Source organism: Catharus ustulatus, chromosome Z (assembly GCF_009819885.2).
Source record: "Catharus ustulatus isolate bCatUst1 chromosome Z, bCatUst1.pri.v2, whole genome shotgun sequence".
Classification (NCBI taxonomy): Eukaryota; Metazoa; Chordata; class Aves; order Passeriformes; family Turdidae; genus Catharus; species Catharus ustulatus.
Window position 1 is genome coordinate 18,835,236 of NC_046262.2, and position 19,237 is coordinate 18,854,472.

Here is a 19,237-nt window from a genome sequence, read left to right on the forward strand (position 1 = left end):
CTTCCCTGACTATTTGGTTTACATTTTGTTCTGGGCTCATATATGTATGCAGGTAATGGTTTTGCCATGGAGACAACAGAGACATGATTGAGCTGTGATTGCATTTCTTCAAATTAAACCATTTAACATGCTAGTAAACCTGAAAGTGGGGCATTTGTCAGTGTTGCTGTCAGGGCTTACACAGGGTGCAATGTATGTGGTCTGACCCAGCCTGCAGGAGCAGACCTGCTGCTGAGATGGAACAGGAACAGCTGCTCTCTGAATCCTTCCAGAGCTGGAGGAAAGGCAGCAGCTCCCCAGCATCAGGACTGGGGTGTACCCTCACTTGCCTTGGGGTGTGAGCCCTGGGGGCTAGCACGTACATTAGGTACTGTGGGTCCTAGGCAGCTGTACTCACAGGCACCAAACTGAAGAGGCATTTTTAATGCTGTAATTTTGGCATGTAAATCAGAGACCAAGTGGGAACTGACACCTCAGCACACAGCTTGCCAGAACAGTGAGTTCTGTTTTGCCTCTGCTGCTGGCTGGAGGCTGTGGTGCACAAGGCAGGGTCACCCACAGTTTAGAGAGCACGGACATATGGCTGCATGCATTAAAAATGAAAATAATTGGGCTGCGCTATAATATGCCTGTTCAAACTTCCACCCTTCACTGTTTTTTAGCTCTTTTTAATGGCCAAATGTTAGTTCCAGGGGAAAGAGACAGACTGACAGCACTGACAAATACCAGTCTTCTGTTTAGTTACAGCACAGACAGGGTATTGGCAGAGCAATTACAGGCTCCTGTCCCCAGGATGTTCTTTCACTCGGGGGGGGAGGAAGCCAACCTGCCATTGCTTTCACATACTGGGAGCTGCATTACAGCAAAGTTATTTAATAACAATGGGGAGCAAGGGTTAGCTCAACCTGTAAACACACAAACAAAAATCTTTGCCAGAAATTGAATTTATTGCCCAAATGCACTCATTTAAAAGGTATCTGGAAACCACAATAAAAATCAATACAAAATAAATAATAATAAATAATGATAATAATAATAAATAATACAAAATCAAAATAAGTTTACAAATACTGGAATTTATCTAAAACCTTCTGTTCTGAAAGACTGAAAATGAGATGTTAGCTAGAGCATGACCAGTGAAAGATCCTTGGGTCTGTCCATTCTGCCACAGCAGACAGTCTCCCTTTAGCTTTGTTTTTGTTAATAAAATTGGCCAACCTAAAGACAGGATAAATACCTTAGCATTTCCGTTAATAATCTTTACCTTCCTTTTAATTCTCTACCTTGAATGGTGATAAAGCACCAGTCTTCACCGAGATAACAGTAAGAGAGTCCTGTTCTGAGGCTTAATGTTGTTTTAATAATTTTCTTATCATAAGCCAGCACTTGGGCTTGTTAGGACAGCAGAGATCCCATCACACTGACTTAGAGAGCAAAGCACAAGCCAGAACTGCTGCCATAACCAGATAGTTGCTGATGTAGGGGATACTTTGAAGAGCAGCAGTGGTCTCCAGCTACTTTTTAGCCCAGTCTCCTAGGAGAGGTGACCTTTGCAGTCATGCCATGTGTGTCCTTTCTCTGTTTGACTAAAAGATATTGACAGTTCTGAGGAAGTGACATCTGAGCAGAGGAGAAAGGTCTTGCAGTTCTCTTGATTGACAGACTGAAATGTGAATGCAAAACTTATTAGATACTATTCATGGCAGGCAGGGAGGTAAGTGCCTGCCACTGCCCCCTCAGAACTGCCCAAAGGATACAATTCCAATAAGACCTTATTAACTGCTCTCCCTTATATACCATGATATTGTTAAATTATTAATTCCCATGACTTCCTGCAGTTTTCCTTTTACATCCCACTCTTACAAAGGGAGCAGCTTCCTGCAGCCATTTCTTGCTCTGATGCTGCAGTTTCCTACTACTCACAATTTTGGATTGAACAAGACACTGACAAAAGCAGCACTGTCAAGCTCATCTTCATGAAAGTTTAGAAGAATAGTGATTGAGGGAACATACCCTTGTGTACATCTGTAAAAGACAAAGTCAGGGGTGATAAATTAAATGTTCTTTGTTGTAGACAAACACTGAAACCAAAATGCCTTCCTGATCAACTAGTGAAACATCAGCATAGGTCTTGTCTGTATTGTTTGTGGAAATGTGTTTAAATTTGCAATCTAGCCTGTGTTCTTGATGTCATGTTTTCTCAGGAAGTTGAGAGGGTGCAGAATGTTCTTCTCTTTGTGTGTGACTCTGCCTTTTGGGCTTTTTTCTTCCCTGTGTTTTGAAAGCGGACATAAACAAGTGTTAATGAGCAGTCATGAAGGAGCCTCTACAGAGCCAGCACACTTGTGAAGCAGAGAGGGTACAAAGTCAGTAATTCTGGCTGTGTGTATGATTCAGGAAAGCCATCTAACTGCTCTGTGTGCATTGTAGATCACCAGGTGAACAATAGCACCAGTTGCCAGTGCCCTGTCTAGCACTGCTACTGTAGTGCTCTGTAGGAGCTGCCGAGAGCTTGCCGGCTTTCTTTGAGTCAGTAGTAGAGAAAGAGGGAAAGAATCAGCAAAGGAAAACAGAATTAAACACAAAAGATACATTTAAAATATCGTGTTGCATGTTCCATACACTTTTTATATATGTTCAGGCAACACTTGGATGTTTTGGATTTTCTGAGTTTCAGCTCTGTTTTGCCTTACCTATCAACTTACCTCTTGGGCTTGTTATATGTTTGCAATAATCTCCTCTGCCTGGCCTCATCCACATCAGCAGTACAGATCATCACAGGTGGTGGGAACATGGCGTTCATCACCAGATAGCTGCCTTGTTTCACACTTATACCTTCATGGAAAATGTTTTCACTCCATTAATAATGAGCAGTAGAAAAAACACTGAAGAAAGTATTGAAAGTCATAGAACTTAGGCTGTCATACACAGGTATTTATGAAGCTTAGGGTGTCTAAGAGCCATTAGTAAAATAATTGCAAGACGAGTCAGGAGAGAAGGAGGTGTCATGGGGATAAAAGATCTGAAAAAACTTCCATAACAGAATGAAAACAAACAGAATATGAATGCTGATTCCAAGCACGTTCTGCTAGGAAAAGTTTTGTATAGGTCCTATAGAAACTGTTCCACAGGGAGAGTTTTGGTCAAACAAACAAACCAGCCAAAAGAATCTACCTAAATTTGTTGGGGTGTCTTGCACAAGGCAACACTCACATGAGAATCCCTTGCCCAGGACATTCACTTGCTGTTTGGGTGGCTACAGGAGTCTCTCTTGCAAGGGTCTTTGTAATGGCACCTTTCTCTGCATCAGATGAGATTCTGAACTCCTGTTCTGCTGAATTTTTGTAACCCAGCTGGTCCTGCTTGCTCGGTACATACCATGATGCTCTGATGGTGGTTGCCAGAAAGATTTTCTTAACTGTCTTACAGTAATTTCACGAATACAAGCCGCACTGTTTTGACCAAAATTTTGCTCCCATACCGGAAATGCGGCTAATATTCAGGAGTGGCCAATATGTGAATAATTTTCTGCCATTTTCCACCCCGAGAGTGCAAACCAAGTCAGTGCAAACTGCAAAGTCGAGCTTCTGCCAGTAAAACCCTGCATTTATGCCGTTGTTACAAATTGGTTACTCTGTTGTGCGGCGGGTGGTGTTGCTCCGTGCAGGCAGCACAGGGGGTGGGGAAGGTGGGGCAGCTCTCTCCTGCTGGCCCTGCAGCTCGGGGGAAGGCAGGGGCTCTCTCCTGCTTGGCCCTGCGGCTCGGGGAAAGGCGGGGCAGCTCTCTCCACTTGGCCCCGCGGCTCGGGGGGCTCCTGTCCCTGCGTGCCGCCGCTGCAGGTGCAGGCAGGCTACATCCCCGCCTCCCATCACCGCTGCAGGTGCCGGAGGGCTCTGTGCTCCCCCTGCCGCCGCGGGGCAGCACCGGGCCGGTGTGACTGAGCCCAGCGGTGGCGGCAGCCGGCCCCAAGCAGCCCCGCCGAGTGGTAGCGCCGAGCTGGGCCACCCAGCCCTGTCAGCAGCCCCGAGCCCTCATGGCCCGAGCTGAGCCAGTAAACCCCGCCCTGCCGCGGTTTGGTTACTATGTGGCAACTTTGTTGCACACGGGTCCTCGCTGCGAACCACAGAGCGGCTTATACTCAGGTGCGTCTTATTTATGGACAAAAACCAAAATGTTTGCCAACACCCAGCGATGAGGCTTATACTCAGTGTGGCTTGTATTCGTGAATTTACTGTAACTGGCTTCAAAAGATTTCTGTGTTTCCATTTCTGCACCTGTGAGAACATGGACCATCTACAAGTGTCTCACCTGTGTGCAGCTGCATCTGCTTTACTGCAGGAACTGCCTGGAAGGAGCTCACATGTATGCCCAGTTCTCTTCTTGGGAAGATGGATGCTTATTTGCACATCCAAACATATAAATAGCACCTATCATAGGCCTGCACAGAGCGGGAGCTATTTGGCCTAATTCCCAAGGCTGTCCAAAATTCCCACCTGTACAGTTCCAGTAAAAAATAAAGCATTAGTTTTGTTGTGGATGCAATTAGGTGCTCAGCCACTTTCTCTCCAGTCTGTCATTGTCTTATCTATGCAACAAAACCTAGCCTAGAAGGTCTAGGCAATTAATGTCTAAGGTGATGGAATACCATCATTGCCTGATATCCAACTACACCACTGCTATGACAGCAATTTCCTTCTTATGTCAAAATCATATCTGAAATTCCATAGAAATCACCACAGCTATACTTTATTTGAATTAATTATTTTGTGTTTGTCACTCTCTAACCCTCCATTTGATTTGGAGAATGGATGCCTTGTAAGTTTTCCATTATGTTCTTATGCAAAACATCCTCACCATGATACTGGGTCTGTTTTCTTGAACTTATCCTTGTTATAATATTTGTTGATGTGGGTGTCCTCTCTTCTTTGTGACTTTCATTTTCTGCTTTTCTCTGTCTAGGTCTCTTACCTAGATATCATGTCTGCTATTTCATGATCATCCGATGTGCTCAGTATTACGTCTTTGTAACTGTAAAAACTGTTACACTCCTAAATGTCCTTAAGAATCCATGTTCTTCCTATCATCTCCAACGCTTTGATCTACCATTCCCTGATTGTCACTCAGTCCTTCTGCCCTGTGGTTCTGCGTGTTCCTCTGTGGAACAGCTGCCTTCCTCCTCCTTCCTGTGGAGAGTTGTGGAAGATTCTTGGTTGTGTTGCTGGGCTAGAGTTGCATCTGGTTTTCAAAACAGCATATTGAAATTGTGGAGGATCTTCCTTTCCCCAGGCAACTCCCAAATAATCTGAAAAGCTTTCTCCTGCATTCTCTGCAGGAGGCCCAAAGCCACCAGCAAGTGATGCTGCACTGGCTTTCCTCATTTTCCTTCTAGTTTAGAACAAAAGAAATGTGTGAGCAAAGCTAAACTAAAGCAATATCATATAGAATCAGAGTATATCTCCGTATGTAACTTATGTAGAAGGTCTTTTATTATTTACAGCTTTCTGTTTTGCAGAGAAATGTGGAATGGAAAAGTTTTTATGGCAATGTATTCTCATACTGGTGAGCTTACCCTTACTCTTCTTCCTGACACTAACAGGAAGACTCCCTGTATAATATTTGCAGCTGTTGTTATCTAAACTCCCTATAAACACTAGCTTTCACCAGTACTTAGCTCCTATACATTTAAATATTTTAGTACTTTGTGATACTTCAGTCCAGCACCTTGCATAAATTAAAAATCCGAAAAAAATCCAGAGCAGAGTTGAGTTTGTACATTGCTTATTATTTCTTGCTGGTGTATCATGCCAAGCTGAATATAATTATCTGCAGTAATTCTAGGGTAGAACTCAAATTGCAAAAGCTGCATGGAAAACAGTTATAGGACTGAATGTGTAGATTACATTGTGTTTAGATGGCATACTGAATACATAATGCTATTGTGACCAAAGTGTGACTTGCATTTAAATTTCATGTGGCCTTTCAAAACAGAATAAAATAAAACATTAAAAAAAACCCAAACCAAACCACTAGATGCACAAAGATCTGTTTTCTGTCCTTCTACTAGGAGTTTCAAGTAATTGAAATTTTCTGACAGGGATTTTTCTCATAACTAAAGACAGTGGTAATTGCACATTAATATTTAGATTTAATCAGAAGGAGTCAAAATAGTTATGCAAAGGCTAAGCCAGACTGTGCAAAGGCTTCTGTAAAACTACCAATGAATCAGATATTTTGTAAACTGTTTCAATATTGAACCCATAGGCAATGGAAAGACAGGAATGGAAGAAAGTTTTGAATTATCAGGGAACAGGTGAGCAATGTTATAACTGGGCGATAATGTAAGAAAAGTCCTATAAAACAATAAGTTAAAGAACACAAATGCTTTGTAAAGGAAACAAGCACATGGGAAGGCACAGCACTAGCAGAAGCCTTCTAGGTTGCAGGCTGATGGCCAAGCTGCAAACCTGGCCTAGATGAATGATACACACGTGGGAGGTGAGATGTGGTACAAACGGGGGCAAAGAGAGAACTTAGGAAAACTGTCTCTGGAGAGCTCAGAACATCTGTTTCTGCTCCATAAAGACTTCCAGTGTCCCTTAAGGGCTAAGGACAGCTCTAGTTTTTGCCTTTGGGGTAATCACTGGGAACAAATAGATAAAACTCCTTCTATATAAATTAATTAAGATGTTTTCTTCCTTATGTGCATTTCTGTGGGGTTTTTTGGGTTTGGGGTTTTTTGGGGGGTTTTTTGGGGTTTTTTGTGGGTTTTTTTTGTTTTTGTTTTTCTTATTTTGGTTTTGTTTGTGTTCTTTTAATTAGTCCTGTTTGTGGAGTTAAGAATCCCTTTGGTCCCATGGATTCATGTCTAATTTTAGTAAATATCAAATTTTTTTGTCTTGCTTGGCTTTTTACCTACTTTTCTATGCATTATTTTGTATTTTGGCACCACGTTAATAACACAAGGTGGCTGTTTCCAACTGAATAATGCTCAGAGGAACATAATAGTGAGAGATGGAGCAGCAGATTACTCATACACAATGGCTGTAGGGCATTCCTAAAGTAATACTTTGAAAGAGGTATCAATTTTTATATTAAACTGTGTTAAAGTAGAATTTTTCTAATGGAAGATATTTGAAGTGGTAATATCTTTATCTGGCCTTGTATAAAGCCAGAAGCACTAGTGCACTTAATATGATTGTGTTACAATTTTAACTGCTCTTCTTCATATGTGTGTCTCGTGTTTTCTTTCTGAGTGTCTCTTGCTCAAGAGAAGTTTGTATATTATTGGAGATACCAAAATATGCTTAGACCATAAACATGTTGTTTATTTTCTTAGGATTTGAATTTTTTGAAACAAGTGCCAAGGAAAACATTAATGTCAAGCAGACGTTTGAGCGACTTGTGGATATCATCTGTGACAAAATGTCAGAAAGTCTGGAGACGAATCCCACCATTGCTGCCAGCAACCAGAACACACAGCTAAAGGACACCCCTCCTCCACAGCAGCCCAACTGCAGCTGCTAATGCAACTATCAGCAAATGCAGCTCCAGTGTGTTCTATTGCCAACAGAGTATTTATGAATGGTCTATATGCCTTTATTTATACTGTCTTATTAATTTATTTGGCAGAACAGTCTTGTTTTACATCAAGCTGTTTGGATATGCTCATGGGGATAGAGCAGTTTTTAATCTGAAAGGCTGATCCATATTTTAGAACCTAGCTTTTTGCATGCAGGGTGTATATTAACTTCTCTTTTTACTGTTTTATGTCACACTTCAGCTGGTGCCATGTCCTCAGACCATGTTTGCCTATAATTGTCTCTCGCTTCATCAGTTTCAAGCTATACAGTTGAATCTTTAGGGCAGTGGTCAGGGCGTTTTGAGTTAGCTTCCTGATGCCACTTGCACATTCTTCTGAATGAAAATGAATTTAGAAGCAATCCTGTAGTGAGCCAATCCCTCATTCTGTCCAGATCACTTGTACAAGGAGCACTTCCTGGAGCACATTGCCTTGGCTAACCAACTCACTATGTTACACATCCTGGCTGACTGAAAACTGCAGAAGTTAGAAGGAAGTTAGATCCTGGGCCCAAAGCCATTAAAATTCCCTACGAATTTCCAACTGAATGTGGATATTCAGTCCAGACTCTCAGAGATATTAGGTACTTCATCCTGGTTGGATAGCTAGTATATTTACTTTTAGATAGAAGCAGCATGTCTATCTAAAAATTTTCTGAAACTGGACTTAATTTCTCATTCCATCATTATGGAGATCCCAGTCTTACCTATGCCTGTAGTATAAGGCTAGTTAGCCCTTTCCATTTCTGCCTGCAGGAGACATTAACCATGCAGTCCTATGTTATGTCTGACAGAGCCAAATCCATTGTGTTTGATTGTTCATAGCCAAAAGCTGCTTTGTCACATTGCTGTCAAACCTGCATGCTTCAGTTTTCAGGAATTTCCTCTCCCATGCAATCTCTGAGATATCTACCACCACAGTGTCTACAAATGTCTGTATTTTACTCAGACCTATTGCAGAAATGTTGATGGTGTCAGTGAACTCAAGTTTGACCTCATTTTTTCCATTTATTTTGGCAAGAGAATTGATATTTTTTAAAACTTTAGGAGTAATAAAAAATTGTCAACATTTCTAATCCTAGGCTGAATGCATTGAAAAGATCAGCAAAAAACTGTGAAGATAGCAGAATAAAGTACACAAATTGTTTTATGATAAAGTGTTAAAATAGTTATATTTCACAGTTTTTACTCCTCTAGTAATTGGTGGAAGTTTCTTACACCTGTGTCTTGAGGTACTTTGTACAACTCTTTACTTGCATCACAGTGACTTTTTTAAATTAAACAGCATAATTGAAGAAGCACTGATTATTTTATTTTTCCAATTAGACAGAATTTAAGACAAGGCTGACATTTTTAAACTGTCAGCAATAGGAAAAATATGTAAAATAAAAGAAAAGGAAATAACACATAGTACACTGAATGACTCACAGCTGTTTTTTGAAGGTAGTTTATAGAACTCCTGATACACACTAAGAGAAAATAGCCACTTTTAAAAAAAATTAATAAATAATCTAAATACACTTTGACACAAAAGTTACTCACAAACAAGCCATATAGTCACATGCAAAATGGATATGCCAGGAGGGTTCTCCCTGGGCTGCCTAACCTAAATTAATCAATGCTGTCTTCAGTCTGGGTATTTAAACTGTCTATCCAGTTAGCTAGTTTATTTAAGAGCTTTTTCCCCTGGTAGACATGGAGACTGATTTACCTCCATAAAGAGAAAGCACCCTCCTTTTTAGAGTGGAGAACCACCCAGGTGAAAAAGGTGTGTGCTATCCAAACCATAATCCTGTCTCTCTCTTGGGTGCTTTATTTTTCTCCCCCATTTAAGACAGCAGATGTTGCTAAGAGCACTGAGAGACTTTCACTAGTACGTTTTCACCCACTAGGTGCCAGCTGATCGGAAAAAACAGAAGTGATGCAAAGTTGAGTAACCTTCATTTGAAATGGCTACTGGACAGTTTTCCATGTTTTTCTTGTTATGTCAGTGATTTCTGCTTGAGAAGAAGGAGCAGGAAAGTCTTGAGAGAGAATTCAGCTTCAGCTCTCAAGTTCTTTAGACAAATCCTAGGTTGTATTATTAGTCTGAACCATCTCAGGCAAGGAGGGGAAAGACATAATCACACTGTCAAGGCTCTTGGGCATATCCTGAACCATGCAGCATGGCTAGAAGTGCAAGTATTCTTCCAGCTTTGCTCTGAGATGTTTGATGTGAAATGGTCATCACCTGTGCACAGTGCAATAAGGAATAAAGACTTCAAGTCTTTATTGTTCCTTGCTGCAGCCACACTTTGCTTGTACTCCATTGCAATGAATTTAAGACCCTCCCTGCCTGGCTGTGACCATTTAGACTCTAATTGGTGGCAGAAATACATTATTAGCATATATATTTTTAAACAAATTGAGTGGTAGATAAATAGTTCTTCACGTAATAGGATTAATTTATTGCTTTTAATTTTGCATCAGGAGTCTGGCCAGAAGAGTAACAGCATAATCTAAGGAGAACACCTGCTTCAAGTTTCTGAGGCAACTCACCTGCCAGGCATCCATGCATATTTGGCTTTCTGCATGAGGTGGGGTGGCTGGAGGAAGTAGCTCTCAGAGTAGCGTTATTCCTTAGAGTGCTAGAAATGTGTTAAAAGGAAAAAGCTCATCTGAAATACAGCAGCAGAATGAGTCGGTATCTAAAATCTCCTCAAAACTTTTTACCAACACTTAGACATTGTCATGAAGTTCGGAGTTAGATTAATTTTTTAAATGTTCAAATAAAACACTTGGAGTTTTTCAAGATCAGACTGTCCAAAATACTGGGAGAACCACTCAGCCCTCTCAGCTGACACTGTTTTGAGCAGAAAGTTGGAAAAGATGACATGCTGTGGTCCCATCAAACCAAATTTATCCTATCGTGACTTTGTCTGAACTTGAAAATGTGTGGAAGTTCAAGCAGGCTTTTTCTTTTCAGCTGGGTTACCTACTATCGGAAAAGTAGGCTTTAATTTTCCATCACAGATTGGCTTTTGCAGTCACATGCTAACCAGAAATATTGAGTTTTCTGCTATAAAGTTGGTCACATTTAGATCATGAGCATCATGATCTCAGTACATCTCTCAACTAGAACTTGCCTTCTGTAGAGAAACAGTGAAGACAGAAAAGCTTTTGAGGAGTAACTCACTTTGCCTTCCCCAAATATTCAAAGAATTCTGAGGGCACTAACAGTGCTAGAATTTTTATTCTGTCTCAAATTATTCCTTGGCCTCCTATGACATAGAATGTCCAATAGCAGCCTGTGTCTGGTTCAGCTCCTCTTGACTTACATGATACAACTGTAGTTTTCTTGAGTTCAGGTAGGCTGAACATTTTTGAAGAACTTTCACAACTTGATCAAGGGCCTAAATTTAAACGATCAATGCCTTTTGCTTCACATATATCCAGTATTCACTGATTATGAGTTCCTCAAGGAGACAAGCAGGTTTTGGTTGCATCTTTGATCTATCCAGTGTGGCACAATTCCTTCAAGTACCAGGCTACAAAGCACCATATTTTGTGATGGAAGAGGGGAGGACTCAGAGGAAAACTGAGATAGCAGAAACAAAACTACTTTCAGTCTCATCACATATATTAGTGAAAAAGTTCCTGCACACCTTGCATTAATTTGCTGTCACTTTCAACATAGACATAAGACTGAATGCCACAGTAAATCATTGGGCCAAGCTTAGATACCCCCTTCAGCTGAGATTTACTCACTTGGTGAGATACAGCAGTTGATACATACAGTATGTTAAACTTCTGAGAGATGAGATGCCTTTGGGCAGAGAGTCCTGAGCTCCATAGTGCTAGCTGAAGCTGAACTAATACAGCACAATCCTTTTTCCGAGTTATGATCTAGACTAAAGCTTATAGCAGCAGGCTAATTCTGCACATGGGCAATGCACCAGCCTTATCACGCTCTGACAATGTGCTGCTTGCTGCACCTTCAAGCTGCTGGTCAGAAAATACCTTGGGAGCGCCCAGGAACATGGGGATTTACTGGTTCCTGCGGCGCACCAACCTGCTAAACAGCTAGCCAGCCCTGCTGGACTGAACATTCAGATGCATGTTTTTGATTATTTTAAGAGTTCATGTTCACAAGTTACAAGTGCAACTGACTTAATACTGTATCTGTTATTTTTGATGGTGGTGGTTAGTTTATTTAGACTTGTTCTTTTGGTGTTTTAAATAAATATGAATTAGCCTAATTTTCTGTCAAAAATACTCTTTGAACAGCTGTGTAAGTGACCAGTACCTGGAATTGTTTGTTCCTCTGTGCTTATACTTAATGCAACACCTAGAGAAATTACCTGAGCAACTACTTCTATGTGGCCTTTTCCAGAGCACCAGTCTGGAAGATTAAATTTTCTTCCCAGTCTGCTCAGCTCTGTATATTCAGCCATACCACCTGCATTTTCTTCATTTTAGAAATAAAGTGCTATTTCAGGATGCACAAAATTTTCTGGAGTTTGAGCCTAATTTTGAGAATTATTTAAATTTGTCATTTTTAAGGAAAAAAAAAGTAGCAAAAATTCTACATTTGGTGGTTATACACTTGTTTTTTCAGCACAGACAAATGATGTTGCAATTGCAAGAAACCCCCTTACAAACTGCATCCCTCTACCCCTCCTCTACTCTTTTCTATATTTGTTTTTTGAGAAGTAAGTTTTATTATTTAACTTTTTACAGGCATCAACTAAATTTCAGTTCTGATGCCAGACTGATTCCTCCTTGGCCTGTTCCATATAGACTCACAATATGAGCCTAGTTCTTCTTTAGTATGACAGATTTAGCAAGGCGAGACCATGAGTCTGAAGCCTCATAGATACATCTTCATGGGGGTAGCAACACATCTTCACTTATGTCAACAGAGTAATAAAGTGTGTTAATTTGCACCATTGATCCATACATTCTGACTCCAGATTCTCCAAGGTTGATCACTTGTCCAGTCTCATTTAAAAAGGCAAAACATTTCAATTATTTGAATGAAGTTTTATTTAGGAGTAAATGTTGTTCACATTTGCAAATTAAGCTTGCTTTTTTTTTCTACTTTTGCTTATGCATGGATATTCAGTGAAGCAGAATGTGAGACTACACATGTATTATAGGCACATATATACAGTAGTACATCTTGGATACTCATTCATTTCCCACTGTTACTTGTTTCTATTCAGTACCACCTTTCCCAAATTTACACTTAAATTGTCTTTACCACTGGAAATCAAATGTGCTACATTTGAAGACCGTAGGTTTATTAACCGTGGTTCCAGCAGAAGTAGATGGCTTGTCATTTGTACAAAAAGGTAGTTGCTATCTGATCTGGGGGAGATGCAAAAGTCCTGATTTTCCCATAACTTCTCATTCACCTATAATACACAGAAATGAAAGTTAGATAGAGATTGTTTACCACTTCTGGTGATAAATTTCCTCAAGTAATTCTGACATGTACCTGCAACTAGTGATGTATGAAATGTTTGTGCTGTAACTCCTGTTTGGTATTTTGTCAGTAATGTCAGATGTGGTGTGACTCGGACTGTCACAATGTATAACCTATATAGTAGCGTTCGTGTACTTCAAATGTCTTACATGTTGCATGAAAAAATGTTATAAAAATAGATATTTTTTCTATTTTTTAATACCTCAAGACTGAGGAATCATGGGCCAATAAGTGCAATATTTAATTATTTACTCAGTGTATATAAACTTGTGTGAAAGGGAGAAGCATTATGTATGTGTCACAAGCTGTTGATGACGCCTGTATGGCTTAGGATTTCTAGTAAATGTACACATCTTGTAGAAATATTATATAGTAAACACTTTACTAGTGTAGTGTAAGAATATTCTTAAGTAACCTAAACTATTTTTCATATATGAGACTATGGTTAAAGATATTTGTATGTTTACTGCAAGTGCATGTCAATTTTACTTTTAGAGTTCTGAGTTCCTTTTCTGAGAATAGTCATGTTAAACCACTAGTGGGACAGGTCTTCTGTCAGAAAATGCTTCAAACCATTTACAAACTGGCTGCCTATATTTTTAAAAGCATGTTCTCTGGAAGCATTAAAAGAATGTCTTAGAGCTCAGCATTTATGGTGGGTTAATTATTTACTTTTAAAGAGTCAGTTATGATCTGTCCCTGTATTACATAATATCATGTGGACACATTCTCTTTAATCTGATACAGTTAACTCATCTGAAATAATAAATAGGGGTACCCAGTATTCTTGCAGATGACTTGCCAAACTTCTGTTGGTGCCCTGGTTTTATATGTTCCAAACAGCTTCAAGGTCACAGTCAGCAGCACAGCAGAGTGGAAGGTGACCTTAACTGACCACTTTTGAAAATTCAGTTTCTTAACCTCTCTAGATACTAAAGATGGAAGATACCTCCTTAAAGATACTAACCCACATTCTTCACTCCAGTTTTATATGGCCTTCAAAATTCAACAATTTCACTGTTAGGCTTAAAGCTGAGGTACAAATGGAAACAAAATGCTGGCCAGAATCTAACCATGAAATGAAAAAGAGACATCCAATAATTTATTTACTCCTACTTCCTTGCATAATTCTACTGGTTCTCTAAGAACATGATCAAGGCTGTCAGTACTCAGCAACACTTTTGGGTACATTTGGAACCTTAAACCCCAATCACTGATCTGCCATGGGTTCCTAGTGGTGCCCACAGAGCCTGCAGAAAAGCTCATTCTGTTAATTCTTGCTAAATCTCCTGTTTCAAAGGAATGTGTTACCTGCATTGGGAATTTACTGAACAGAGACAGGCCACTGAGTCTGGGACATGAGAAGTTGGGGAATTGGTTTTGCCAGACAATTTTCCTAAAATGTGTATTTATTAGTACCACACTAAAAGGTACATAAGTAGATTTTTTGTTTGATCTGATGCATTTTTGTGACGATGTATGAGGTTGAGTAAGTTGTTTGTTGCATTGTTTTGAGGTTTTTTAAATTTGCTTGTTCTGGAAAATAATGAAATTCCAAAGCCTACTGGAAACCAGTATCATGGGTTTCCTTTCTAATGTCATCAAATACATTCTCTGAGGAAGCAAAGCAGCCAAATTGCATTAAGTAGCACATGACAGTACTTGCAATGATGTGAAAAGTCCTTAAAAAAAATTTCTTTGTACCTAATGCCATTAAAACTTCTACAAAATTATAAAGACCAGAGTGAAATGAAGATGCATGTAGATAGAAATTTGGGATTACTTAATATAAAAAGGAAATTCTTGGCATCATTGTTGCCGAGCAACAACGTATGAGTCAGAATATGAGGTACCACTAAAATGGAAATATACAGCCAGCTACAGGACTCCCAGAATTTTTTATTGTGAAGTGACCTGGCAGTTCAAGGGCTGGCAGATAATTTTACCTAGCTTTTTTATAATTCCTCATAGATGTGATTACATGCACAAAAACAAACACTTATCTTGATAACATGTAGCTGTTCTGGTTCTCTCAAACCAGCTGGTTTGCTGAACTGTTCTTGAAGAAAAACTGAAGTATGTGTTTAGGATACCTTTGTGAGAGGGTGAAACTCAATCTCTGCCTTTTCCCCTGACTCTTACTGCAATATAGCTAATGTGGTTTTAAAAAATATGCTAGCTAAACTGCTGCTGGGTGATAAATTTTGTGAATTTTCTCCATAAATCATGGATGCTCTTATCTGAATGTTCAGTACAAGTTTTATCCACATGGAGAGTTATAATTCTGTGCAGTCGTAGCGACTATGTGTATTTTGTTGGATATTCTGTTTGTATGTGATTTCTGTATACCAAGTGGATTTTGCTTGTTTAATTCTTTTGCTGAAAGTTTTTTTTCCTTTTGCAATTACAATAAATATTCAAGAGACTATATTCATGAATATCTCAGTTGTGGTGACATGGTCTTACACTCCACCCCTCTCCCCTACTTTATTTCCTTTTACTTACTAAATGTGGAAAAGAATAAATTCATTTTTGACTAAATTGTCATCAAAGATACCACAGCTGCAATAACTCATTTCACTAATATCCTCTCAATAACATTGGTGACTGTAGCTCTGTATGAATTCCACAGAATTTACTGGAGACTTTGCCCTAATAGTCTGAAAGATTTTTTAGACATTTCCCTAGCAGAAGCATGTCACCTCTGTGCTGACCCTTTAAAATAGGGCAAAGCTTTTTCTTTTGATTTTTCACTGACTAAACTGTTAAATAGCATATGTGCTTTTTGGATGCTGTTTTTGGTTGATTGTGTAATCTCAGCTGTGGTGGGTGGCTATTTTACACAAATCAGGATGTATCACTGTCCAGTTATTGCTTTCTTCAGCATTTATACACACAATGTGCTAGTTTGAACTCTGCTGGGACTCCTGAGTTTATTTTCCCTCCATGCAAATCCTAATTTTCAATTGATCTGTTGATCAGGTTGCATCATTCCCTATTCCCCCCAACTTCTGTCAACAGGTGTCTACCTACAAACTCCTTTAGCACATATCCCTTCTCACTGTTCTACTGTGTACCAGCTAAGTTCCCCTATTTTTTCTGGTATATTTACATCTCATCTGCAAAGCATCTCATGATAATTACTTAATTTTCTCTCTACACTGAGTGCTTCCTTTCTTACTGCTTGTGATCCTGTATCTCTAGACAGGTTTTTGCTGAAGAGTCTATTTGTGCAGCTTACTGCCCTCACTCATAAAGCATCTCTTTGTAGAATGTACTCTTGTCATCAAATCACATCTGAGAATGAAACTCCTTCATTCCTTCCAGATATTGGCAAATGTAATGTCTTTTCCATTTACCTTGCACATTCCATTGCTCTCTGAGATTGGCCCTAATGTACAGTAATTTCACGATTACAAGCCGCACCATTTTGACTAAAATTCAGCTCCCAACCCGGAAGTGCGGCGTACACTCCAGAGCAGCTAATAGATTAACAAATTTAGGAAATTTCCAAACCTGGAAGTGAGAGCCTGCAAGTGCGGCGGCGCTGCCCAGCCCCGGTAAGTGCAGCAGCGCTGCTCGCACCCCACAAGTGCAGCAGCGCTGCTCATCCCCACAAGCCCAGCGGTGCTGCCCAGCTCCAACAAGCGTGGCGGCAGTGGCGGCCGGGCACGTCGCTCTCCCGCTTCCTGGCAGCTGCGGCGAGCGGGGCCGAGCCAGTAAACCCTGCCATGCCACGATTCTGTTACTATTGGGCAACTTTGTTGCACGTGGGTCCTCGCTGCGAACGACAGAGCAGCTTATAATTGGGTGCAGCTTGTGTATGGACAAAAAACGAAATGTTTGCCAACACCCGGAGATGCGGCTTATAGTCAGTGTGGCTTGTAATCATGAAATTACTGTACTTGCTCTATGGATCAGGGAGAGTAGACAAAAAAAGGAGGTGTAAGAAAGGAAGGATAGCAGGGAAAAAACAGATTATTTCCAATGGATACCTTGGTATGAGAGGATTTTTGAATTGATTTTATTTTGAACATGCTGAAACTTTTAAAGAATTAGACCAGAGAAAATCACAGATCAGTAGATGAGAGCTGTGATCTACCAGGATAAAACCTCTCTCAGCAAAAGGTATTTCTTGCTCAAGGAAGACCATTTTTATCCTATTTCCCATCAGAAGGCTGAAGACAAAATGTTTCTAACAAGGGGAAAAAAAAAAAAAGACATAGGAAAAGATGCTGGAAGGGGGAAATGTAAAGTGACACAGAAAAGTTTCCCAGCTTTGCATAAAAATGTCAAACAAGCAGAATATCACAGTGAAGTAAGAGTGGGTAGCTTAACTGACTAATACAAACTCTGGCTTATACCCAACTGAGGGGACTCAGCAAGACCATTGGGTCTGATCCTAACACTCCCCTGGCACTGGAGAAGCTGGAGGCGCTAAAGAAGTGGCAGGGTGAAAAGACGCTCTGGCCCTGGTTAAGCTTAAGAGTGAAACCTGGCAGTTCTGCAACCCATTGCACTGGAAAATGAGACCAGAGACTACCTGCGGAAAAATGATGTGGAAGGTCCAAAGACCATCCAAACTCTCAGTTGTTATGAAGATAAAAAACATTGTCTTGGAGAGTCAGAAACTGTGGTATTGCACTCTTCACTTTCCAACAGCTATCCCTGGGGAGGCTATCTGGGGCCTCCACGAGTAGCATCATGGTTTCCTGAGGACATACAACCTTTTCCTCATGTTCAAGCACATGTGAAGTGTCCTTGGACTGCCAAATTATCACCCATTGAGGCACTGCAGCTAATTCAAAACAACTTGGCCAGGTGCAGACAATCAGCACACTCACAGCAGAGCAGCCTCTCTCTGGGGTCCCTGAGTGTTCTGAGGCCTCAGGAAGTTCATACTCGCTTGTTTCAAATCAATACCTGTGGTTAGAAAATAAACCTATGAATAGCCATAGAACATCTGGGGATACAATACAGAATATCTGCTGCTAACCAGACTCTAGAGATTTTAAAGTTTAGATAGGCTTCTAAGAATAAAAAACTCTGCCCTGCTTTTCTTTCAAGAAGATTTGTCCTAAGAGATATCTTCAGTTTTACAGTTTTCTTTAGTACTTATCCAAGCAGGAGAAGGTTTAGCCCCTGGCCCTAGCAGCACCCACCCCTGTGCAGGCCAGCAGCACAATGCACACAGCCCAGCCGGCTGTGCCCCGCAGCCATGGGCTCAGGCAACATCTGCTCAGAGTCTCAGTTATGGAACCTGCCTTTGGGCCATCTCTTTTATTTCTGTTGGGGAACAACACCATAAATTGTGGGGAAAATAATGTCCACTACAAACCGAAGTTTCTCTCTTCAGTAATTAGCAATAGGGAGATGAGTTTTCTGATGTCTATGTGCATGAGGGCACACAACCATCCATATGCCACCTACATATGTCACCTACATTTTTCTGCATAGCAGAAAAACACCAAGGTTTTACTCTATAACTGTCAACATGGAACAAATGTTGCTTTGTGTCTATGCAGAATAAAAATATTTATCTGACATTACTGACAAGATGATTAAATAGCTTCCTTTAATCTTGCAGGGAATGGAGATCATCTACCAGGATGGTCCTTGGTGTCCATGTCAAGTCTACAGGAGCGCACTCACAGGATTTCAGATAAATCCATTCATTCATTTCAAGAGTTCTATGCCTTTGGTCTGGCTGTTATCTGCTTTTATTATATGAATGCTTTCTGTGCCACGTGTGAACATTTCTGTCTGGAAATAGTCTAATTCCTCTTCTGCATGTGACTCCCAGTTTTTTTCTACTAATTACTTTCCTGAAATGTAAAAATAGAGATTCCCAAACAATAAGAGGAGGGATTTTTCCAATTTTCTTAGCAGATAATATTTTCATTATTACATTTCAGAGGAAGCCAGAAAGGCAATTTATTACTCATGCAAAGCCTTCTCTCTTTCCTTACCAATCTTGGCTAAAGATCATCCATGTCTGTACAGTCCCATAATGCACAAATCACTAACTCAGAGCAGCAGATGCCTGGACACTGTTAACAAAGAGAAGGGGAGAAATCACAGAACTACATTTTGGAGATGTGCTGGCAGCAGACATTCCTCCTGCACTGGGGCAAGAAACATTAGTGTCTCAGTGCTCAGCAAACAGACTTTCTCCTCCATTCATTAACCACT

At 40.3% G+C, this 19,237-nt stretch overlaps 1 protein-coding gene across 1 annotated transcript in view; it reads left to right on the top strand.

Annotated features, from left to right (window-relative positions):
• Window positions 1–15,475, top strand: part of RAB3C (RAB3C, member RAS oncogene family) — a 135,815-nt gene extending 120,340 nt beyond the window's left edge. The window contains exon 5 of the mRNA XM_033085533.2: window positions 7,337–15,475. Coding sequence (XP_032941424.1) covers window positions 7,337–7,524 — 188 coding nt within the window. The 3' untranslated portion in view covers window positions 7,525–15,475. The remainder of the gene's footprint in view (window positions 1–7,336) is intronic.
• Window positions 15,476–19,237: the final 3,762 nt, after the last annotated feature.